We start from the raw sequence: 25,357 nt of genomic DNA on the forward strand, positions 1-25,357 counted from the left end.
AAAAAAAAAAAAACGGGAAAAGGTCGGAAGTTTGTGTCAAAAAGTCAAAAATATATTTTTCATTGATTATAAATTTAATATTCTTATTTATTCTGAGATAAGTGATATATTCACAGCAAAAAATCCGATGGTAAAATCGCATGCAAAAGCATGCTCATCACCTTCGTCAAAAAAGACACAATTTTTGTAAACACAAAAAAAGTTGAAACCGACTGGATTCAAACCCAGCACCTACAGTACAGCCTGGCGCCTTAGCCCGCTCGGCCATCAGAACGATTAGGAATCGTAAGGATAAACGCATATATGAGTTTGACATTTCGATCAAGTAGGTTTCCCATACTGATGGGCTACATGTTTCAGGGTGTAATATTACATAGAATTTCATAAAATAATGCAAAATTTATTTTACACCCAGGCCTTTTACACGCAGCTGAATTACTACTTTTTTTGCTGTGTTGAAGAATTTTTAAAAGACTTTTTAAATTTTTATAATCGCAATATTAACTGAACAAAAATTACGAATTGAAAAAAAAACGGGTAGCACTGATTAATTGAACAGCAATTTCCCACGAAAACAGCATGATTCAAATAAAAAGTTCTCCGATCCGGCTAAAAAATTTTCTGGGAAAATGACGAAAACGGCAAAAAATCGACTTTTTTCACTAAAACTGCGATAATTTGAAAATTTCAGCGATGACCTATACATGTTAGGGTACCAAAAGTTGTGTATTTCAATAGAGCTATCTAAGCCTGCTCTCACGCACACTAGCACACCATTTGTTTTGCTGGCGGGTACAAAATTTAACCTCAATCTTTTTCGTGTACGTACACGCAATACATGCGCACGTAGATAACTCTATTACGGGCTTTCTGATAAAAATACACGGAAAGTACAAATCAAATACAAAAATCATTTACTAAAACTGTTTTTACGAAAGGTGGTCTAAACGTCAAAATTTTCAAAAACCGATAGTGGAAATCGATTTCCCAGAAAATTTTACATAAAAGTCTCCATATTTACCATTGTCCTATGTCCTAGTCCTTGTTAAGATACAGCTGTTTTTAAAATAAAAATGTTGAAAAAATAGGATTTTTTGTGATTTTTGTCAATTTCTATATGACAGACTAATTATTTCAGTCTCGAAAATATTGGATTATGGGCTTACAGATATAAGCTTAATTACATTGCTCATAACTGAAAATAGATTTTTTTTTCAGCGTGGTCGAATCCTGGATAGTAAATTAGGATAGTAAATATTAAAACGAGTCAAATTAAAAAGCTGTCAAAGGCAAACTCATGGGAAATTGGACGAGCTTTCCGGTAAAAATATTTTCGAGACTGAAAATTAAGTCTGTCATAAAGAAATTGCTAAAAACTACCAAAAAACCTACTTTTTCAAAAATTTTAATTAAAACAACGCTGTATCTTAACAAGGATTGGACATAGGACAATGATCAATATGGAGACTTTTATGTAAAATTTTCTGAGGAATCGATTACCACTATCGGTTTTTGAAAATTTTGACGTTTAGACCATTTTTCAAAACAACAGTTTTAGTAAATGATTTTTGTAGTTTTCTAGGCGAGACATACCATCCTGCATTTTTCGTCAGTCTTTTTGTAACATCTAAGGCTATTTCCTCAAAAATTTTGAACCAAAAAAATCGTGATGTCACCTTAAAATTTAACTTTTAAACTTAAAATTGAAAAATCGCATACAAGTGGCGTGTATTTTCCTTTCAGTGTATTTTTATCAGAAAGCCCGTCCAATTTCCTACAAGTTTGTCTTTGGCCACTTTTTGATACGATGCAACGGCTTCGAGATACAGCAATATTTTAATTACGAAATACAAAAATATTTCAATAACACAAATCAAATGTCTAAATTTTGATTTAAAAAAACCGGCTCCGTGGCTTAATGGTTACGGCTTCTGTCTTACAAGTAGAAGGTTCAGGGATCAAATCCCGATCCGGTACCTTTGAAAATTTGGAATCAGTAATTTGAACTTTGAATACGAACAAAAACGAAAATGTCAGCCATCAGAAGGTTTATACAGTGAGTTGATCTGTACACAGAAAAAAAATGTAAATCTACTCGACACGGAAAAAATGAATCACATGTAAACTCAGTTGATGTAAAGTTGAGATTCGACGTAAAAGGTTAAATCACACGTAAAATCATGGTTTTACGTATAATACCCGGGACTGAGATAAGCATTCGGCATATACAAAATCTGATACAAATTATACTTTCCCATAATATCGCTACCGGTTAGCGGGTATTGGATTGGAACACACACTCACACGTACTCTATGGATGAAACCTAAGTGGGATAACTGTAATTTAATGAGATCTACACATCGTTCACATGCTCTGCCGTCATTAAAAGGATTTTAATCGTTCCCTCTTTCGAATCTCCGCATCACCCTGGTGGAAACTTTGATGAAAATATAGAAATCTATAATGAGACCGCTTCCTGACATACGGCGGCGGTGGTTGAAGTCGTTTTATTTGCGGCCTAGTGAGGAGTGACTAATCCTACACCCAAAATTCCGAGTCGAGAGAATCGTTCCCTCAAAATTTATTGAGGGCTCAGCGCCAAAATCGAGAGAATAATGCTACCAACTCACACCACCATAACAAATGAGTTCATTCGTTAATTGAAACAATAAATCTCCAACAAGTGTCATACATTGACATCTGACCACTCCTTGTTCACCAAGCTGTGGTGGCCGAGGCAGTTAAGACATTGAGTATGTCAAAGGTCTATAGTTCGATTCCCGTAGTCGACACTTTTGGTTTTTTGTTTTGACGGATGAACTTTTTTGCAAATGAACATCGATAGAATAATTCTTTCACCAATCTCGAGCTTTGTTCTCTGTGTCCGTGAATGATGCCACTATTTTCTCGACTCGAGGCCATTATTCTCTCGGACAAGCGCTGCCCAGTTTTGGGTGTAGCACCGATAATGAGAAGGCTTCTTCAAAGCGGGTTTTCCACAAGGAAACAAGGTTGAAGTCGTTTTATTTGCGGCCTAGTGAGGAGTGATTAATCCTAGCACCGATAATGAGAAGGCTTCTTCAAGGAAACACGGCTGTGGTTCAATATAGAAAATTCTTTTTATTGAAACTGATTTTTAACTGATTCAACATCATCGTTCTCTCACCTGGAATGCTTGTTCGCTCGTAGAAAATTAAAATTTTGTATAAAATTATAACCTGTAAAACGTACGGCACCACCTTTCATCGTTCACTTCAAACCCTCTTCCCGCGTTGCTCTCTGGAATATAATATAAAAATTACCTTAAATCTTCCACTTTTACCTATTTTTTTTTTCTATCCTGCGACCCCTTAAAATAGTTGTGTATGAGTGTGTGCCACTTACATGTGTGAATACACAATGTTTTCGTCGGTTTTGTATGTACAAGTTTCGCGTGTGAGTGTCGTTGATTGATTTAATATAAATTACGGAAACAAACAGGAAAACATGTTTCATAGATTCTCTTTTTCATTACAGTAATAAACAGTTTTTTTTTTGTTTGCTTATTTTCGCTTCTTTTTTTCGTGTGTGATTTTTTTTGTTTTGTTTGTGTGAGTGTGTGTTATTATTTAATTACTTCTTTTTTTTACAGTAGAGTCTTAGTACCAATGAGAGTTGTGTTGTTGCCCTTAAACGCTATGGAAATTCACAGTTTTTTTTTGTTTTGTTGGAGTTTGTCTCTGCTCGTGGCCAGTTTATTTTTACAGATTTTTTTTCCTGGCAACCGGACTGTGTTAGTTTGTGTGTGTGCTTCAGTGTTGGTTTTTGTTACTGCTTGTTGTTCTCTGTTTGTTTTCACATATTTACAAAATTTATCTAAACTTACTAGACTAGAAAACGCTCAATTGGGAGTTCCGCGCTCACCTCTCTGGCTTCACACAACGCGGTTTGGTATTGTTCAATTGTTTTTTTTTCGTTTTGCAACTTTTTCAGCACTTTCGTGCCATGTATTGTGTAACTTTTCGTGTATTCAGTCCTGTGTGTGAGAGTGTTTTTTTTTGTTTCATTTTTGTGACACTTCAATTCAAATAGGTACAACTTTTCTCTGTTTTAATTTTGCTGTTTTTTGTTTGCTTTTTTCAATATTGTTTTCTCGCTTAATAATACTCTTACGGTTTAGTTGCGCACTCGTTCGATCAATTCTGTATTGTTTTGCTCCTGTGTGTTTGTGTTTTGTTTTTGCAATTTATTTTGTGTTTATCTAAAAGTTTTATACAATGCCAGTGAAGGGAGCAGTCGTCACTCGGACTCGGGACTTCTGGCCGCGGGTTTTGCTTTGCATCGGGGCGAAACTTTGCCGTCCTGGCGTAATTGTAAACAGTTCTGGACGAGTGTTGTGTGCGTTAATTCAAAAATGGCTTTCCTTGACACGAGTTTGTGTGCGTGTGAGAATATTTTCGATTTTGATTTCCATCCAATTAATTGTTTGTTTGTTTTTGTGTCGCTTTGTTCATCAAGGTTTTATTTTTCCCCAACCCACAACTCTACACAAACAATTTACAAGGGCATATCTTTGCATTTGAAAACAAATTACGTTCACGAAAAAGTTATGCCCTTCTCACTTGTTCATGTCGCTTGCAACTTGCCAACTGTAGTTCATTGTTATAGACCAGAGGATTTATTAAAAAAACTGTGTGGGTCGATGTTATGTTTTTTTGCTCTGTCTATAGCCTGCCTTTTCCATGGATTTAATTATTGAATTTTTAATATGCGTTAGGTAGAAATTCAATTAAATTTCAATCGATCAAAAAAATACCACCCAGCTCAATTGTTCCCCTCAATTGAACAGGAAAGCGTTCAGTGTTTATGTACGTGTGGCTTCGTGATTTGCTGCTCCTCAAATCTGATTTAATGGACTGAATAGAGTTTGGGTAAGCATTTTTTGCAAGTGAAATTTAATCGGAACGGATTTAAAAATTATTGCCCTTTGTCATCAGATCGTAATCGGTTTGAAGACTTTTCAAATGTTAGAGTTGATGAAGTTTTATGTACAGTCCAGACTCGATTATCCGAAGCCTCGATTATCCGAAGTTTCGATTATCCGAAGTTCGATTATCCGAAGGTTTGTATGGGAATCGAATCACGAACAAAAGAAATGTGTTTTCGTATTTTTTTCATTTTCTTGTTTTTACCATACAATTTAAGTTCTACGACCCCATTTTAGTCAAATTTGAGTTGTTGATTGCCTATTAAAAAATAAAATGCAATTTTTTTCAATATTTCATCACCGCCATTTTGGCCGCCTTCTTGGATTTAAAAAATTTAAATCATTTTAGCGTAGTTTAGGGGTCATACCTAAGTTCGACAATCAGAAATTAGACAATGAAAAAAGTAATTTTTTCGAGGCCTTCGGATAATCAAGTCTGGACTGCATTGTTTTTTTGTGTTATAAAACGATAAAACAGAATATTTCTGATGTGTTTAAAAATTTCAAAATACACAGAAAAAAAGTTGAATTTTGAATAGTTGAATATTACCACTCTAAATGTGAACCTGATAAAAAATCACAAGAAACTGATGAAAAATCACCATCAGGACCTTCCATAAACCACGTGGATACTTTTTTTAAATCTCAATTCCATACAAAACAAATCTTTTTTGCATGGAGCGTGGACAATCGTTGAACTCTAAGTTAAAAACAGTATAATCCATGAAAATTTCCCAAAAAAAAAAAAACAAAACTCGGTCAAACAGAGTAGTAATTTTGTTAAGAGTGAACTGTTTTTTTTTCACAAATTTTGCATTGGTATACCAACATATTTACCGAAGACACCAAATCGATCAGAAAATTCGTTCTCAACGTTCTTTTTTTTGAAAATATTTACTCAGCAGTTTTTTACGGACATTTCTGAATGTATAAATATCCAAAACAGAAAAATAGCATTTATGCAAAGTTGTAACGGAATAAAAAATACTTAAATTCATCGTTTATAAAAGTCTAAGAAAATTACTAAGCTGACGTATTTTTTTTAAATCATCCAAACCTTTTTTGGCGTCTAGATTACCACAGATGACCTAATGCTAAAAAGAAACTGAATAAATTTAAGTTAAAGATGGATGTTAAAGACAAGGAAGTCAACCATTCTACACAGAAAAAAGTGTAAATTTATGAATCACATGTAAACTCGGTTCATGTAAAATTTGATTCAATCACAGGTAAAGTCATGTTTTCACGTATGTTTTTTTGTTGCAAATTTACATCCAGTCGCATTTAAGTTTAAATGATTAATGACATGTAAAAGTGTTAGCACTGACGAACTGACGTGCCACGAGCGAACCACTTTTGACCGCAATTATCTTCTTCTTGTTTGGCATTTTGCTTCTAGCGAACAATTTGTCAACCGATTTTTCTCTCTTCCCTCTCTTCACTAGCTCTCTTTTCTCGCTTCGCGCCAATGTTTACATGCAATGTATTGCTGAAGTGGAGCCGAACATTTCAAAAGGGCACAAAAATTTTGTAAACAATAGTGTATCCCTTTCACTCAAATGACAGTTTGCATAAGGTGTGAGAGGGATACACTCTTGTTTACAAAAGTTTTGTGCCCTAATGAAATGGAAAGCCCGAAGTCAGCATAAACTGACACACGCTTTCGCCGAAACGAACAGCGCGCTCTAAAATCGTTCTGAGCGCATAGGGGAAATCTACCCTTTCCAATCAAACACCTATCTTCGTCATATGGAGAGTTTGGTGCTCGATTAAAGCTCCAAAAATACTATTTGGGCTATAAACTTACCAGCAACAGCACCGCCTCGAGTAAGCACTCAAATGTATGCCACTTACTGGCCAAAAAGAGCACATTTAATACACTTTTGATCATAATTTGTATTTTGCGAGACCACTTCTCATCATTTTGTTGGCACACACAGTGACACACACGAGAATCCCTCAAACGCTTAATGAATATCGCCAAAATTAACTTTTCACTTTCGCTTACTTTTTCACGGCGCTTAAGATATGAAATTGCTTCCAACTACCGGCAACATGTTCTTTTGATCATTAGTAAGGCACTCACTTGAAGAATAATCCCGAAAAATGTAATAAATTAGCAAGCGCCATCAAAAAAACAAACGCGCCAAGTCGTTTGACGTTTCAATTTTCACTTTGCATTAAAATCGAAGGCAGAAGAAAACCGAGCGAGAGACGAAGGCAAAAAAGAACAAAGGGTGGCCGTCAACACCACCAGCAGCACAGCCAGCGATGCCAGGAAACTTTCCCTATAAATGCCACTTTTCGTGAGTGTTCGTTTGAACTGCAGGCGCAAATGGCAACACTCGACAGAGTGTTGGAAGAAAAAAGAACTAAGCCGATATTAGAAAAATGGGCGTGGCCCAATGCACTCGCCTCGATTAGAATACCCTTGGGATTTTTTTTTTGTTAAATGCTTGGTAAAGAAATAGAATAACTTTTAGTGAAAGTGAAAATAAACAGAAATGTTCACAAAAACTTGCTCTACTCGTTGGTGTACTTGGTTTTAGTAAAATTCAAGGGAGACTCTAGATTATCTAGCATCATTCAAACACGACCGCTTATTAGGATTAAAATGGGTAGATTTCCCCTACTTTTTTGAAACGACGCAGATTACAAATTGAAGCATAGTCACAATATCAAAAACACGTGTGGGAGAGAGATTAGTTCAGCGAACCTGAAGGTAGATGGAGTTGATGCTCGCTGGAGAATTTGCGGTCAGAATTTTCTCAAAAATATGTATGGGGTGGCACGTCAGTTCGTCAGTGGTGTTAGTTTGAACTATTGAAGTTTAATTTCTTGAGGATTTTTTTTAATAACATCGTAAATTAAATAAAAAATTCTATTATTAAATTAATAACTAACGAGTCCTCGCTGTCGTGCTAATTTATCGCATGTGCATTTTGGGCCAAATTGAGTTAAGAGTGCCATTTTGTGCAACCCTTAATGCCTCACTTTTTGACCTTCTCAGATCCCCAAAGTTCGATTTCAATCCTGAGATATTCAATAAAAACCGAAAAAACTCCGTGCATTTTTTTCACACTTCGTATGAAAGAAGTTTTAATCTTGTCGTGCTATCTTGACACACCCTGACAATGGATGTAAGTGCGACAACTGGCCAAAGGGATTTCAGGTAGGAACGCGTTTGACACACGTACCTGCCCGACTACCGTAAACATTTGTAATTAGAACTCGGGAATCCAGCAACCAACTTCAACCGAACTTCGGGACAATGCACAGAATGGTCAGCCAAACAAAAAGTGTTTGTTATTGTTTTCATTGCGTGCTCTCGTTTTTGTTCATTCAGAGTCAACCATAAAAACGCGTTTTTCTCGAAACGTCAAAAAGTGCAGTGCGACTTAAGTTTTTGGTCAATTTAGCAAATTCTATTTTATTTTAAGTCATGGTAGTTTTACTATTTAAAATTGCAGACATTTTTTATAACTGAGTTTTAAATAAAAAAAATGTTACAAAAGGACCCATCATTCACAGCCGTTCCCAGTCCAGACTGTTTTTGTTTCTGGCTTGTTCTTTTTCAAACATATTTTACTGCACAGTGAGGGGAAATTCACTAAACGGTCCCAACTTTGCTCCTTCCTTTATCCCCTCCCCCCCTAAAAGTGGTGATTGCTACTGCGGCAAAACAATCCCACTTGTCAATCAATGTCAGCGTGTCGTATTGAACTTTTGTTGCCAACTGGTGCGTTTTTTTTTTCGCTGCTGTTGTTTTTGTTGTATATCCTGAGCTACTACTTCCTGCTTAGTAGCTTGACTAACCGGCGTGACTCGATACAGTGAAAATAGTCTTGTCAAAAAATGCTTCTTTAAATTTAAACTATAGGAAAGTTAATTTTGTAAAACCAAGTTCGAGAGTAAAAAATATATTTCTACAGCAAAATAAATTTAAATTTTTTGTTCAGTGTTTGATTTTTTTTCTCCCCTCGGGACGATTGAAACAACATTATTCTTGTCGCAACATAAAACCCCCGGGTTTTATTCAATGTGTGCGCGTGTGTGGGAGGGTAAAAAAGTTAACATGTTGCGAACGTTATTGGGCTCGTTAATTTGAAATAATCCAACGCACTCTCGCCATCCCTCAGCGGGAACCCGCCAGTGGCTGGCCCACGCAGAGCGGGTAATCCAGGTAACCAGCTTAATAACATTTATTGGTTTTGTGGAAGCTGAGAACCACGATCGAAAAATGGGGTTGTTTGATTGCCACTATTGAAAAAGGTGTAATTTGCCTTAAATCAAGTATGGCGGCATGGGAAATAATTGACGAGCTATTTGAAGTGTTTTTTTTGTGTAATTCAATTTGAGTTAATTGGAAATTTACCAAACAGAGCTGAGTGCATGTTTTAAAAATAACGGAGGGTACTTGCCACCTCAAATGCAAATGCATTCGAATTAACGAATCCACACTCATTAATTCGAACAACTGCCAGGCACATCTTGACTTTTGGTTATTTGGGTAATTTGGTCAAAAATGCCAAAAATAACCTTACGACAAAGTTTCACGAAGTCATTTCTTCCGTGCTGCACTCTAGCCTGAACAATAATATTGGAAAACTCACGGCCAAGTTCACTACAACTTAAACAGGTGATGGTGATCACATCCGTCAAATTATACGATTTTTTTTTAAATTGAAATCGAATCATGTAATAGAACGGTTACCATTTTCGTTTGTTCACATTTTTGCGAATTTATTTTTTTCCGTGCACTTTGATATAATTTCACTGTCATAAAAAATTATGGTGATTTTTCGTTGAGAAAATCGAGTTTTGATAAATATTTAGTACAAAGTAAATATTTCTGACATTGTTATAGTTAAAATAAAATAAAACAAAGTTGATTTTGAAATTATTTAATCCTTCCTGCGACGTCTGTTGTTTGTGCTTACTAGGGTGGTCTGAATCACTACGTCTAGGGTGTCCAATTTTCCCGGGAAACGTGATTTTCTTTTTGAAAATCTTAAGCATTCCTGGGATCCAGGGAAATTTAAAATACCTGATAAATGTGATATTCCAAGTTTAATTATCCAGATTTTTAAGCGAAAATGGCGTTCGAATGGTGAACGTCCGAAATGTCAAAATCACGCAGTGGTACCAACATTGCGAAAAAAGTGTGCCATAGCATGACCGCCACATTTTTGTTTTGAATGTTGGTGCTACTTCGCGATTTTGACATTTCGAACGTTCCCCATTCGAACGCCATCTTCGCTTAAAAACCTGGATACAAACGATGAACAAAAAAACTGCGTTCTAGGCTAAAGCTTTCTTTATTTCCATCCCCTTTCATTAGGAATTTCGACCAGCATTTTGTTTTGTTTGGCGATTAGGGTGCTCCTACTCGAAATAGGGTGGTCCAAATAATTGCGTTTTTCGTTGATTTTCGCAAAAGCCACATTTTTCAAAAAATCATTGTGCGACAAATTAAACAAAAACATTAGTTGAGGTTTTAAGGAAAAATATGCTGAGGTCCGAAAAAACTAGCTGAATATTTGAAAAGGTCCTAGGGACCATCCACAAACCACGTGGACACTTTCCATACAAATAAAATCTTTTTTGTATGGAGCGTGGACAATCGCCACCCCCCCCCCCCCAAGATGTCTACGTGGTTTATGGTTGCTCCCCTCTGAAAATTTAATTTGCTGATTTGAAGGTCTCGGAACCAAAAAGCTCATATCTGACACTATTTTTCCTTGATTTCTTGTATTATTTCACATAACGTATCAAAAAATTGCGATTATTCATTAACAGGATTCGAAAATATGATTTTTTGAACATAAAAACTGGGTTTTTCGACGCGCCACGCGCAAAAACTGGAAAATGTCGAAATTGGCAAAAAATTAACCTTTTTCACTAAAACTGGGATAACTTCAAAATTGACCTATACATGTTTGGGTACCAAAAGTTGCGTCTTTCCATTACGAAAATTTGTATACTCAAACAAGTATAAGTGATCGCTGAAATTTTAAAGTTATCGGAGTTTTAGTGAAAAAAGTAGTTTTTTTTCTTGTTTTCGTAATTTTCCTGTTTTTGCGCGTGGCGCGTCGCAAAACTCAGGTCTTATTTTCAAAAAATCATGTCTCGGAAACGTACGGTTTGACATCGCCAATTTTTGATATGTTATGTGAAATTTTCCGAGGAATCCGATAAAAATATTTTCATACATAGGCTCTTTGGTCCAGACCCGGTCAAAACGCCATTTTAAGTTTTCATACGACTTTTTCAAATGTTAAGCTAGATTTTTGAAACTTCTTACTATTTTTCTCTAATAGCCAAACTAATCACCTTTCTTTTGCGATCTAGATCTAGATAGCTAGAATTGGATGAAATGACGCGGAGATATGATTTTTTGAAGAAAGTGGTTTTTGCGAAAAATGACGAAAAATTGCCATTTTTCGAACCACCCTATTACGATGTAGGTCACCCTAATGGCCAAACAAAAAAATACGGGTCAAATTATTTTGGCCAAGGAACTCCCAGAAATTTTCAACCCGATCGAAGAACTTTTTTTTTCGATTTAGGCTCTTTTCAAATGGAATAGCTGAATAATTATAATTAACACTTAAGTGGTAATAACTTTCGTTAGGGTTATCAGATCTTCTTTTTTTTGGACGCATAGGTCTTATGATTACGCATCCAACGATGAGTCGCAAGATTGATTCGGACATTTTCCTCAATGTATTTGAGATCCGACCTCCAAAAAGTGTACAAAAAGCACTTAACTGCTCATGACTTTCAATTATCAAACTAATGGCGCGTGATGGATCCGAACTTCATTTTCAAGGAAAAAATCTGAGATCCGACCTGCAAAATTACTAAAATATCACTTAAGAACTCATAACTTTTGATAGGGGTTTGAGATCTTTAACCTTTTGGGTTCATTGGTCTTTCAAATATTATGCTTGGCAACTTAACATTCTGCGGTTCTAGAGAGCGTCAGTCTGGTTGCTGCGTAAAGTGCGGCGGTATGTTCTGAACTGTAGGTTAATGGCGACTATAAAGGGCACTTCGATTAGCGCAATGCATTTGACGACCTCGTGTCACTTCAGGATACCAGCATGGCATTCCGAGCATGCTTTGCTTTGGGGAAATATACCCAATTTAAGCCTAATAAGCGGTCGTGTTTAAATGATGCTGGATAATCTGGAGTGTTGCTTGAAATTTACTAAAACCAAGTACACCAACGAGTACAGCAACTTTTTGTGAACATTTCTGTTTATTTTCACTTCTATTAAAAGTTATGCTATTCCTTTTACAAGCATTAAAAAAAAATTTCCCATATGCATTCTAATCAGTCGAGTGCATTGGGCCACGCCCATTTTCCTATTTTCAGCTTAGTTCTTTTTTTCTTCCAGCGCTCTTTTGATGAAATTTTAAACGAAAACACACGAAAAATAGCATTTATAGAGACAATTTCCTGGCATCACTGGCTCACTCCAACAGGCGCTGCTGGTGGTGTTGGTGGCCACCCTTTGTTCTATATTTGCCTTCGCTTCTCGCTCGGTTTTCTTCAGCCTTCGATTGAAATTGGTCGTCAAAATTCAAACGTCAAAAGACTTGGCGCGTTTGTTTTTTTAATGGCGCTTGCTAATTATTTACATGTTTCGGAATTATTTTTCAAGTGAGTGACTAACTGATGTGCAAAAGAACATGTGGCCGGTAGTTGGAAGCAATTTTATATCTTAAGCGCTTTGAAATCGTTAGCGCAAGTAAAAAGATATTGATGGCGACTTTCGTTAAGCAGTTAGCCTCTCATCTTGCGTGTGGATGTGTATGCCACCAAAATGATGAGAAATGGTCTCGCAAAATAGAAATTATGATCAAAAGTGCATTAAATTTGATCTTTTTGGCCAGTAAATGGCATAAATTTGCGTGTTTACTTGAGGCGGTGCTGTTGCTGGTAAGTTTTTAGCCTAAATAGTATTTTTGGAGCTTTAATCAAGCATCAAACTCTTCATATGACGAAGATAGGTGTTTGATTAGAAAGGGTATATTTCCCCTAATTCATTTTTTTTTGCATGTTGATCGGGCATGCCAACAATTGAGCCTACTAAGGGACCTCTGCGATTTCCGCAAGTGCGGGATACAATCGCAGCAGAATGATAATTAATTCTGAAAGTCGCAATACCGTTCAAAAAATGTACAAGAATACGGGTTTTCTTACAAAAACCACGTTTTTTACAATCTTCCGGACCCTAGCCAAAATCGTTTTTGAGCAGTTTTTTATGTGTTAATAGTTAGTTCCGAGGGAACAATAGTAAAATCCAACGTAAAATGTCGTCTTGTATTTTATTTTGCATTGAAATGAAAAAAGTGGCCAGAAATGGGTACATTAGGACCCACGGTTCACACACAAAACACACATCAACAACCCTGTCATCACCCCAAACTGACCAGCCCCAAACGCACACAGCAACGTTGCCCATCAACTGGCGTGTGTGTCCACAGTGCAGCACCTACTCTGTGCACCTATACGACGCTCCAGGCGTAATTCACCCAAATGCAAGCAAAACCCAAAACCATACCGTCGCCTAACTCCATACCGTGCGCACTACACACCACGTGGTGGCCGCAGTGACGGTCGCTCCGTTCCGCTGTCAGTTTATGGCTTTTTCTCTCCGACGACGGCGAACCTGGCCGTGGTGTGTTGGAAGTAAATTTTAATTAAACACAGCTCTCCTGCTGCGAAAACGCCAGCGGCGTCCGTACTGTCACAATTTCGCGCAGGTATTGTTTATTATTATTAGGCTGCTGCTGTGGGTGTTGCAGCGATGTCGGCGTATGTTGTTGATGATTTTGCAGCAGCGTTGTTGGCGTGTGCTGCTGCTGTTGACTCTGATGATCCTGCTGCTGCTGCAGCTGTAACGTTAATTGTGACTGATTTAGGACCGGCGGAATGGCCACCGGCTGCGTCACGGGCGATATCAGCGGGTACGGGGAGGTGGCGGCGGACGTTTTGAAGTTGGTGCTGCCACCGTGGTCTATCTGGGCGTAGATCGTCGGCTCGTCGAAGTAGTTGTACGCCGGAGGGGGCGGCAGCTTTTTCAGATGATTTAGGTGATTTTTATTGCTATTGTCATCGTGAGGTATTGCCAGGGCTAATTCGGCGTAGTGGACTTCGTTAGACGACTGCACCGGGTTCCGGGTTGTTCGTCCAGGCAGGTTGATTGGTGTAGACAGAGATGTACGTTGGGGGAGAGAGAAAAAAAAACGTTGAAACGAGAACAGAGAAGAAAATGTCATTAGTCAGCTTCAAATGCACACACATGCACTGAGGATGTACACCGGCGGACTGGTTGCACCGGAGAGATAGAGGTGGAGTCCAGGTGGAGGACCGGACTGGACCAGCGAAAAAAAGGGATGCTTTGAGCGGGAGTCTAATGGACGAGTGACGAGTGTGTAGAACACCGTCGTTGATGAGTGTTATGCTGTATGCTTCTATGTGTGCAAGGCAGCACAAATTTATGCTCGGGGAAGCATAACGATGGCGAGGCTAGCGGGGCGATCGTTCTGATGGACTTCGTGGCCGTAGGTAGAGGACAGCTCGTTATGGAGGACGTTTGGTGTCCTGATTACAAACTTTGTGTAGCTAAATTAAAACTGTTTTCAAAACAGACGCTTCAATTATTTGCTGCAAATTGAGTTAAGAACGCCATTTTGTGCAGTTTGCAATGCCTCGCCTTTTGATCTTCACAGATCCCCAAAGTTCGATTTCAATCCCGAGACATTTAACAATAACCTGAAAAACTTCATGGATTGTTGTCACTTTTCATATGAATGCAAGTGCGACAATTGGCCAAAGGGATTTTAGTTAGACCGCGTTTGACACACGTACATGCCCGACTATTGTAGATATTTGCAGTAGTAGGGACTCCGGCAACCAAATTCAACCAAACTTCGGGACAATAAACAATATTGTGGAGTGCCTGACAAAAAAAAAAATGCTAGAAAAAGATAGGAAACCTGATGCAAACAAACGTCCAGCTGTCATGTAAACATACTTTGAATGTGTTGGTAAATTTCTGACTAGAAAGCTTTATTATTATCTTTTGGCGAACAAAGTGTGCTACTTGGGTTGCAAGCGATTCGAAGAAGAAGATAAAAAAATCGCGCAGTATGGGACTTGAAGCCGCGTGTCTTTTTCGGCAAGACGCGCAATAACAGTTTGAGCACTCTCGAGTTTTGTACAGGCCACATTTATAAATAAATAAATCCTAAGCTCGAGCAAATGCCGTCGCCCGGGCGTCACCAGGTTCGACGCATTTCTTTGGTTTCTAGGATTAGAAATTGTCAATTTTACCCTTTGGCTCAATTCTGAGGGCAGATTCGAATTCAGCGGGCATATATTATATGGAATTTCGTCAGGGTGGTCCCTTACACTTTTCCCTTGAAAACTCCAGTTGAAAACTGAGATATCTCGAGTTTAAAGCAAAATACTTCTGAGTTTTTCAGCGTTTGTAGAATTTGGATTGCGAGTCCAACCACCGAACAGCGATTCTACCGGAGCAGGCTAGGTTTGGGGTGTTGTTTGTACTTATACCCCTAAAACAAAAACAATTTTCAATTTGGAACCAAATTTGTCTAACTAAGATCTGGTCTAAGAATATATATAACTATCATTTAGGCTGGTACAAACTTAATTCAAAGTTTTTCTCATCCCCCCCTTCACAGTTCACCCAAAAAATCAGGGGGGGGGGGGGGGGGGGCAAAAAAATATTTCTAAAAACCTAAAAATTTCAATCAGCTGAAATCAATTTAAAATGCATTTCACTGCGTTTAGAAACATTTTCAGCATGTTTGTGTTGATTTGAAAATCCTTTGAATACACTTTAAATTAAATTTGTACCAGCCTTATTGCCAGCAAAATTAGAAATTTAGAGGGGATTTCATGCATGCTATAGTCATAAATCCTTGCAAATTGTTTGGCTTAACATGCACACTTAGATTTTTTTTACCGAATTCGGTAGTTGAAAAATCGGTAAAGTTCAGTTCGGTAAACCATCTGTCAAAATGAACAAAATTAAAGGGTGACCACTCAAATCCCATTTTCAAATTCCCGACTTTTTAACCGACTTTTCCATAAACTCAAAAAATAGGCATTTCTTATCTAAATAATGATTTCTAACAAAAAACTCTTTGTAAAAAAAGTTAATAGCAACCAAAGTAAATTTTTTTTTTATCAAATCAAAAAAAATCTAACTATTTACAATTTTTGTAGAAAAAGAAACTCAACAACAAACTCCTAAAAAATACTTTTAAAATGGAAGCACTCATTATTTTGATTCAGGGTAGAAACATAAACAAATAATAGTCTTTTAAAAATAACTGAAAGCTTAAAAACACTTATAATTTCAATGTAAATTTTTAAAACCGAAAAACGTATAGTTTTTGATACTTCAAAAACAAAAAGTTAAAGATTATTGAATATAACATTTTCTTCTTAATTTTATTTTATTTAAAATCAAAGAACGCTTAAAACATGATTACATTATTTCAAAGAATTTTGAAAAATATCTAGGAATTCGTATATTATTTTTTAAGTTCCCTTCTATTTTTTTTCATTGAAAAATTCAGTTTTATAAGATTCCATGTTTTACAACATACTTTATGCGAAATGTTCGAAGAGACAAATGCTATACATTCGCAATAATTTAAATCAAAATTACTTTTTTTTGCTTTTTCAATATTTTTTTCATGTTACAAAACGTGATAAAGTTTTTCAATTTTTTTCATTCAGAACGAATAACGATTCGATTTTATTCGATATTTATTTTTTCCAAAAACTGAAGACTGAAGACAAACCTTTGGGAAAAAAATATTTGAAATGACTTAATGAATTTTTTCCACCAAAAAAACCATTGCCAAACTCTAGTTGGAATCTTTTTTCAAATATTCAATCAATATTAAAACAGAATCATAACTTTACGCTGGCCATAATCGTTAAAATTAGGTTCTATTAGTTTTTGATTAACTTTGTTGTTGTTATTAGTTAAGTTTGTTTGATAAATAAATTTTGTTTTATAAACAAAAATTGGTAAAAACCGGTTGATTCTTTAAAAAAATATTATGGAATTCTGTGTTGAATGCATTTGATATTTATTAGGATTTTGAATGTCTTAAATGGCCTTTTCATTCTTAAATAAATTGAAACAGTGAAAGAAACCTTAAATTGAAAATAAGTTACTTAAGAAAAAAATTGTGAATTTAATTTGAAAATTGTACAAAATATGACAAAATTATTCAAGAGTTAGAAAATAATTTTCAAATAAGTATGCTTGGAATTTCTCGTTTTTTCCCGACTTTTTGGCAAAAAACCCGATTTAATATCACCAGAGGTGAAATAGAGCCTTTCTTACAAAATGATGAAACTCCGACAAATATATTGGTGCAATTAATTTTTCAGAAACAAAATGATACCACCCAGTGAGAATTTGACCTAAAGCTTCAAATATTTTTAGGCTAAACCTCAAAGGCCATTTTTTTAAATTTCAGAGGTGCATTATGGGTCGCAAGATATTTAAATTTAATTAAGAAAATCATATTGGATTGACATTATTGGAAAAAAATAAAGGTTACTCAGTCTTTAATTTTAGTCTATGATTAACTTAAAAAAATATGTATCGCTATTGCACTTTGTCGATCTATTATGAAAAGCCAGAAAGAACATTTTCGCAAGCGTTAATGTGCTGGCGTTTATGCTTCGACTTGACGATCTTTCGAGCGAGAACGAGCCGGGACTTTGAATTTGATGTTCAGTATATGATTCTGTATAAAACCAAAAATTTAATGGGAAAAAATAGGGTAAAAATAAGACGAAAAACACTAATATGGCTATATCTCTGGAAATACATTTTGGAAAAGCTTCAAATTTTGGGCCCAAGCAGTTTATGGCGCATGTTTTCCAATGGACCGACCCCACGGCTACAAATCTGACTTATAAAAATTGTGGGTTTTACGAGCGGTTTTCCAATGATGGAAGACACAAATTTTTAGGAGCGGATACAGACATCGCTCAAGTATTTCAGAAAAAGAGCTCTCAAAAATCAGACTTTGAGTTCCGGGTTTCGGGCCAAAATTCAATCGAAAGAGCGCATCTAAACCTTCAATTTGGTAATAGGATTTTTTCCTGGGACGATTCCTCGCCGTGCACGTTTTTTTAAAGATTTCTGAGAAAAGCGTTTTCCCAAAAGCAAACCTTAAACCTTTCTTTTGTAAGAAAGGCAAAAATGACAAATTCCCGATTTTTTCCCGATTTTTTGCGAATTTTGGCGAATTCCCGACTTTTTCCCGACTTTCCCGATTTCCCGACTTGAGTGGCCACCCTGAAAATTTTACCGAAAATCGGTTATACGATTAACAATAATGAACTTCACTACCGAATTTTGGTGAGTTTTTTTTACCGAATTCGGTACTTTTCATTTTGCCGAACTGTTCAGCAGTTGAAAATTCGGTAAACTTTACCGAATTCGGTAAAAAAATCTAAGTGTGTGTGAACAAAAAATAAAATCAATAGAGTTATCTAAGCCCGATCTCACGCACACTAGTACGCCATTTGTTTTGCTGGCCGGTACAAAATTTAACCTCAATCTTTTTCGTGTACGTACACGCAATACATGCGCACGTAGATAACTCTATTAGGTTTTACGCCGACTCGATTTGGAGGTTAGAAAGGAGTGCACTGTTTACATGGACTTAGCACAGTTCGATGCGGTCGTCGATTTTGTTCGGGGAAATTCGTCGACAATCGACGAAGACCATGTAAACAGTGCACACGAGCTGTCAAATGACGTCACGGTGTAAAACCTAATGGAGCACCCGCAGTCGAGCAGTTTTTGACAGTTCGCTCCATAAGAAATACATTGTAGAAAAAAGCAAAAACTGCTCGAATGGAAATGCTCCATTCCGATGATCATCGATAAAAACGTATTTTCGTAAAACCTATTCCAACAACAACCTTTAGAACCAGTAACTTTCGCCAAACCACGTTGATCGATTCCTAATTGATTCCGAAAAACCATCCGGAACAAATTTCCATCTCTCGCTGGACCACATCGACCGTACAGCCCTGAGTGGGTGTGTGTGCGGTGGTCTACCTTCCGGCCTGATCCGTAACGACGACGGATATGGGGCTTGAAAATCCCCTCTCTCGATGATGCCACTTTCTAGCTTAGCCTTCGATGACTTGGCGCGAAAGTGAGCATATCCTGATGGGTAGGGGGGTCATTCAGTTTCAGGGGACAGAGTTTTTTTTTAACGAAATTAGAGGAAATTTACCAGAATTTGCAGACAATGTAGTTTAATTTAAAAAAAAAATTTTTTATATGTGAACCCCAATTGCCCCTAATACTGTTTGGCCACGGGAATGATTCCTCTATATGCTTTTGCCACAGCCCACGAGGCCATCATCACCCACGTGGCTGTCTGTGTGTAGCCCAACCGGGGCGAGGGTCCGTAGTCCGACGGAGCTAATTTGCTTGCTAATCCAAACGATATCCGGCCACGGTCCGGGATCAGCGAAATTGCTCTTCGCTTTCGGGGGTTGATAGAGTGCCCGAGTGGCGGGAAAAGTGTTCCGAACTCTCGAGAGCATGGGTTTGGCACTCATCACGGGCAGACGGGAAAGAATTCGTCTGGGTAACGATGCTAATCACGATGGCTGAATCTTTTACGAAATGGCACGGGTTGTTTGGAATTTCTGGTTGATTTTTGAAGCGTACGAAATTAAAAAAACAAGTTCAGACGAGGAACATTTCCAGAACCATTGGAGTTGGACCACAGGGTTTTGAAAAGTGGAAATTGGTATTTCGACAGAATTGGCCTTATTTTAAATATTACAGCTCATCTAAATGGACTATTAGTATGTTTATTACGTAACAATATTCCTTGTCGTACTGGTCATGTCTGTAACATAGTGCCATACCTTTTTATTAAATCTTTGCGTCATTTGGAGAGACTTTGTTTTGCTAGTTTTCACGATTTCTTCTTTATTTTTTGTTTTTTTTATGAGGATGTCTTTTTTAGCTTTAATCGATCTGAAAAATACTTAAAATTTCTACAAATAATAGTTCAAAAGAACCTGGTAAAAGCTGGACCCCAAAAAACTTAATTTTTAATTTTTTTGACAAATCTGGTTGGTTCTGTAAATTTTGGGGTCCAAACTAGAGGAAAATGCCGCACTTTGTGAGCACTCCAAACACGGTCAAGTCAAATAAGCACAGTTTGCTGTTCCAATTTCTTTCGGATAATCCTCCAAAGTCAACACCATTCGATCGGCCGGCAGTGTCCGCCGCAATCTCCGCTGCATAACGAATTGCAAATCATGGGACGATTTCGCACCACTTTAGACAAGGGTCGTTCAGCTTGAATGTTCCGAAACTCGTGTTGGCGGGAGGTGCATCTGCATCCGTTGAACTAGAACTGGAATTTGCTCGACTGAGCGCACCAGCCGGTTCCATTCGGTCCCAAACTGCAGCAGTGCAGTGTGACGGATGGGTGGTTTTATCCCAAGATTCGCAATCTCCATAGGGTGGAGGGGTGCCGATGAGTGCCCTCGAAAACATGGACCACCAATCGGCACAGAGTTGCAACAAACCTGATGGACAAACAACTGGCCCCAGCAATCCGCAAACGGTAGAATCCATTTCCAGCATATTGACTTTCCACTTGAAAATGTGTAATATGTATGCACAGCATCATGTGCCCTACGGGGCGAGAATCGTCCAGCGTCCTCGAGAAAGTGGTGTCCCTTGGAGCGTGTGTTGTAGCCGGGAAAGTGTTCTTTTTTTTGAAGCAAAAGACAAACGGCTTGGCTTTGGCGTTCTAGATGTGCAAATCTCATATGAATGTTGAAACAAACTCGGGCTTGTTGGAGTGGCAGAACTCCACAGAAAATTTGAAATAGCGGAATATTTACAATTTCAATATGCAGCATGACAAATCCACAAATTTGGGACAGAGTTTAACACAAACAGTACTCACACGTCAGTCATCATAACGACGTTGTCGTGCTATCTTGCCGCACGTCGCTTTTTGACGTTCCGACGCAACACGTGTAAAACACGTGTGTAAACAAACAACAACAACAGATAAAAAACTCGTTTTGTTTGGTTGACCATTCTGTGCATTGTCCCGAAGTTTGGTTGCTGATGTCCCGAGTTACAATAAAAATATTTACGGTAGTCGGGAATTTACGTGTGTCAAACGCGTTCCGACCTGAAATCCCTTTGGCCAGTTTTCGCACCTACAGCAATTTTCAGGGTGAATCAAGATAGCACGATCAGATTGTCATTTATATCAAGCAAAACATTGTAATAGGGCCGAAGCCAAAATGTAAACAAAGAGTCTATCCTGCTCACGGCAGTTTATGTTCACAGCAAAAAATCCGATGGGAAAATCGCATGCAAAAGCATGCACATCACCTTCGTCAAAAAAGACACTGAATATTACACACTGCATGTACATTTTTTTGTAAACACAAAAAAAAAGTTGGAACCGACGGGATTTAAACCCAGCACCAACTGTAAGGACTGGCGCCTTAGCCCGCTCGGCCATCAGAAAGGATAAATGCATATATAAGCTTGACATTTCGGTCAAGAAGGTTTCCCATACTGATGGGCTACATATTTCAGGGTGTAATATTACATAGAATTTCATAAAATATTTTTTTTTTCATAAAATGATGCAAAATTTATTTTACACCCAGACCTTTTACACGCAGCTGGATTACTTCTTTTTTTGCTGTGTTTAGACTCTTTGTTTACATTTCGACTTCGGCCCTATTACAATGTTTTGCTTGATATGAAGAGTGACAACAATGCATGGAGTTTTTTTTCGGTTTTTTGTTGAATTATGTCAGGATTGAAATCGAATTAGTTTCTGTGAAGGTCAAAAGGAGAGGCATTCCCGGGCAGACGGTAATAACAAAATTAATAATATTTCAATAACAAATCCTGTTAAAATAACAAAAAGTGTTATTATTTTATCCTGAAGTTCAACTTCAAGAAGAAAAAATAATAACAGTTTCTGATAAAATAACAAAATTTGGTATTGAAGTGATATTATATTGAAAATATTTAATAACACGCTAATAAGAGGAAATGTTATACATTTCAAAAACTCTCCTAATAACAAAATTTGTTATTCGTTCGGTATACTGACTTAGAAATAAAATTACCATAAATCGCACAGATGGAAAAGTTTCTAAGTGTCCATAACACAATCTGTTATTATTTTTTCTTTTGTTAAATATGTTTAGATCTTTGGGATAATTTTGACCAATTTCGTCGGGGTCATTATTTTGGTCATGAAATGGGGTCCTTATGCTAAAATTATTCAAAAAGTTGAAATTTTTAAAGTTGATTTTTTTAATTATTTGATATACCCCCTAAAGGAATTTGCTAAAATTGGCTAGAACTATGGGATAATTTTGACCAATTTCGTCGGGGTCATTATTTTGGCCATGAAATGGGGTCCTTAAGCTAAAATTATTCTAAAAAGTTGAAATTTTGAAAGTTGATTTTTTAATTATTTGATATACCCCCTAAGGGACTTTGCTAAAATTGGCTAGAACTATGGGATAAGTTTGACCAATTTCGTCGGGGTCATTATTTTGGTCATGAAATGGGGTCCTTAAGCTAAAATTATTCTAAAAAGTTGAAATTTTGAAAGTTGTTTTTTTTAATTATTTGATATACCCCCTACAGGACTTTGTTTAAAATGGTTAGAACTATGGGATAATTTTGACCAATTTCGTTGGGGTCATTATTTTGGCCATGAAATGGGGTCCTTAAGCTAAAATTATTCTAAAAAGTTGAAATTTTGAAAGTTGATTTTTTAATTATTTGATATACCCCCTACAGGACTTTGTTTAAAATGGTTAGAACTATGGGATAATTTTGACCAATTTCGTTGGGGTCATTATTTTGGCCATGAAATGGGGTCCTTAAGCTAAAATTATTCTACAAAGTTGAAATTTTGAAAGTTGATTTTTTTAATTATTTGATATACCCCTACAGGACTTTGTTTTTAAAATGGTTAGAACTATGGGATAATTTTGACCAATATCGTTGGGGTCATTATTTTGGCCATGAAATGGGGTCCTTAAGCTAAAATTATTCTACAAAGTTGAAATTTTGAAAGTTGATTTTTTTAATTATTTGATATAACACCCCACCCCCACCCCCCACCCACCCCACCCCCACCCCACCCACCCCCACCCACCCCCACCCCCACCCCCCCCCCACCCACCCACCCCCACCCCCCACCACCCCACCACCCCCCCCCACCACCCCCACCCCCCCCACCCCCCCCCACCCCCCACCCCCCCCCACCCCCACCACCCCCCACCCCACCCCCACCCCCCCCCACCCCCCCACCCCACCACCCCACCCCCCCACCCCACCACCCCCCCACCCACCCCAACCCACCCCCCACCCCAACCCCCACACCCCCCCCACCCCCCCCCCACCCCACACCCCCCACCCCCCCACCCCCCACACCCCCACCCCCCCCCCCCCCCCACCCACCACCACCCCCCACCCCCCCCCCACACCACCCCACCCCCCCCCCCCCACCACCCACCCACCACCCCACCACCCCACCACCCCTTAAAGGACTTTGTTTAAAATGGTTAGAACTATGGGATAATTTTGACCAATTTCGTTGGGGTCATTATTTTGGCCATGAAATGGGGTCCTTAAGCTAAAATTATTCTAAAAAGTTGAAATTTTGAAAGTTGATTTTTTTAATTATTTGATAGACCCCCTACAGGACTTTGTTTAAAATGGTTAGAACTATGGGATAATTTTGACCAATTTCGTTGGGGTCATTATTTTGGTCATGAAATGGGGTCCTTAAGCTAAAATTATTCTAAAAAGTTGAAATTTTGAAAGTTGATTTTTTTAATTATTTGATAGACCCCCTAAGGGATTTTACTAAAATTGGCTTGAACTATGAAATAATTTTGACCAATTTCATCGGGGTCATTTATTTCTCCATGAAATGGGGCTAAAATTAATCCGATTAAATTAACTGTTGAGAGTTAATTTTTATTTAATTTAGTGATATTCCCTAACGGAATTGATTTATTTATTGAGAATTTTTGAAATGTGAATAACAAAAACTGTTATTATTTTCACAGAGCCAGGAAGTCGGAGCTGACGTTAAAGTTCGAGCTGGAGTGAGACCTCGGAGACTGCAACGGATTCAGCAAATTTTCAGCAACTTTTACTTGGAGTCGGAATCTGTGAAGTCGGGTATTTTTGGAGAGCTGAAGTCGTTGTTGACGTCATATCCTGCATCCAGAGTCGGAGTTGTCTTCAAAGTATGGATTCAAAGTCGCTTGGAGGTACCCGACTCTGCAGCCCTGACTAGTACAGAGGAGTTATGGCAACTGCAGGTTTATTTGCAAATTACAAATAAACCAAAACAATAACTTTTTTTGTTATGGAGACATACCAGTTCAATAACATTTTTTGTTATTATGCTGCTCCACCTCTCCGCACAAAATAACTAATCTTGTTATTCCTTCATGATTCCTTCTGTGTTATTGATTTGTTATTGCAATAACAACATAATAACAGTTTAAGTTATTCTTCGAACAAATCTTTGTTATTGATTTTTGTTATTTTAACAACTAATCCGATCATCCCAATAACATATTTCGATCTTCTCACAATATCAAAAACTGACCTTCCCAAGTTATTTCCGTCTGCTCGGGTTGTGAGCTACGCAAAATGGCGTTCTTAACTCATTTTGGCAAAAACAATCACGTGCGACAAGATAGCACAATCACGACGATATGTGGGTCGTTACGCGAGAACGAACGTTGGACGGCATTCGCATAACTTTCTCTCGAGGGAAAAAGTATTTGCATTAGAACAATTACGTGGCGAAAAACGCGGTGCGTCAGCGTTCGAATTGCGCCGTGAACGAGTAGCGCCAAAAAAGTTGATCCCCTATAGTGTAGAAAATAGGGTTGATTTTTGTTTGTTGCGAGATGATGAAAGTTCAAATGATGTGGGGTTTTTACAACACGAGGAATTTTAATTTAAAGCAAAAAGTTTCTCTTTCGCGATGGGGCAGGTTTTGTATCTAGAATCGAAAATTATTCGTAGTAGTTTGAACATCAGCGTGGTTCACGGATATATGCATGAAAAAGACAAAAGTGTTTAATTTCGACCGCATCAACCGGAATTTTTAAGTACTATGACCCCAGAAGCTAGCCTGAATATTTGAGCTCAATTGGTTAAGGTTTAGTTGCTACAGTTTTGATCTGAAGTTAGTATGGAATTTTAATCAATTTACCATGGAGAATTGTAACTATTTACATCTTCTTAGGGAAA

General features: G+C 37.6%; 2 protein-coding genes across 2 annotated transcripts in view; both read right to left on the reverse strand.

Annotated features, from left to right (window-relative positions):
- Positions 1 to 25,357, reverse strand: part of LOC120432169 (protein archease-like) — a 140,285-nt gene that overhangs the window by 16,650 nt on the left and 98,278 nt on the right. The window lies entirely within an intron of this gene.
- Positions 3,102 to 25,357, reverse strand: part of LOC120432165 (hemicentin-2) — a 786,150-nt gene continuing 763,894 nt past the window's right edge. The window contains exon 17 of the mRNA XM_052710374.1: positions 3,102 to 14,144. Coding sequence (XP_052566334.1) covers positions 13,680 to 14,144 — 465 coding nt within the window. The 3' untranslated portion in view covers positions 3,102 to 13,679. The remainder of the gene's footprint in view (positions 14,145 to 25,357) is intronic.

The sequence above is a fragment of the Culex pipiens genome, chromosome 3, assembly GCF_016801865.2.
Source record: "Culex pipiens pallens isolate TS chromosome 3, TS_CPP_V2, whole genome shotgun sequence".
NCBI classification, from domain to species: domain Eukaryota; kingdom Metazoa; phylum Arthropoda; class Insecta; order Diptera; family Culicidae; genus Culex; species Culex pipiens.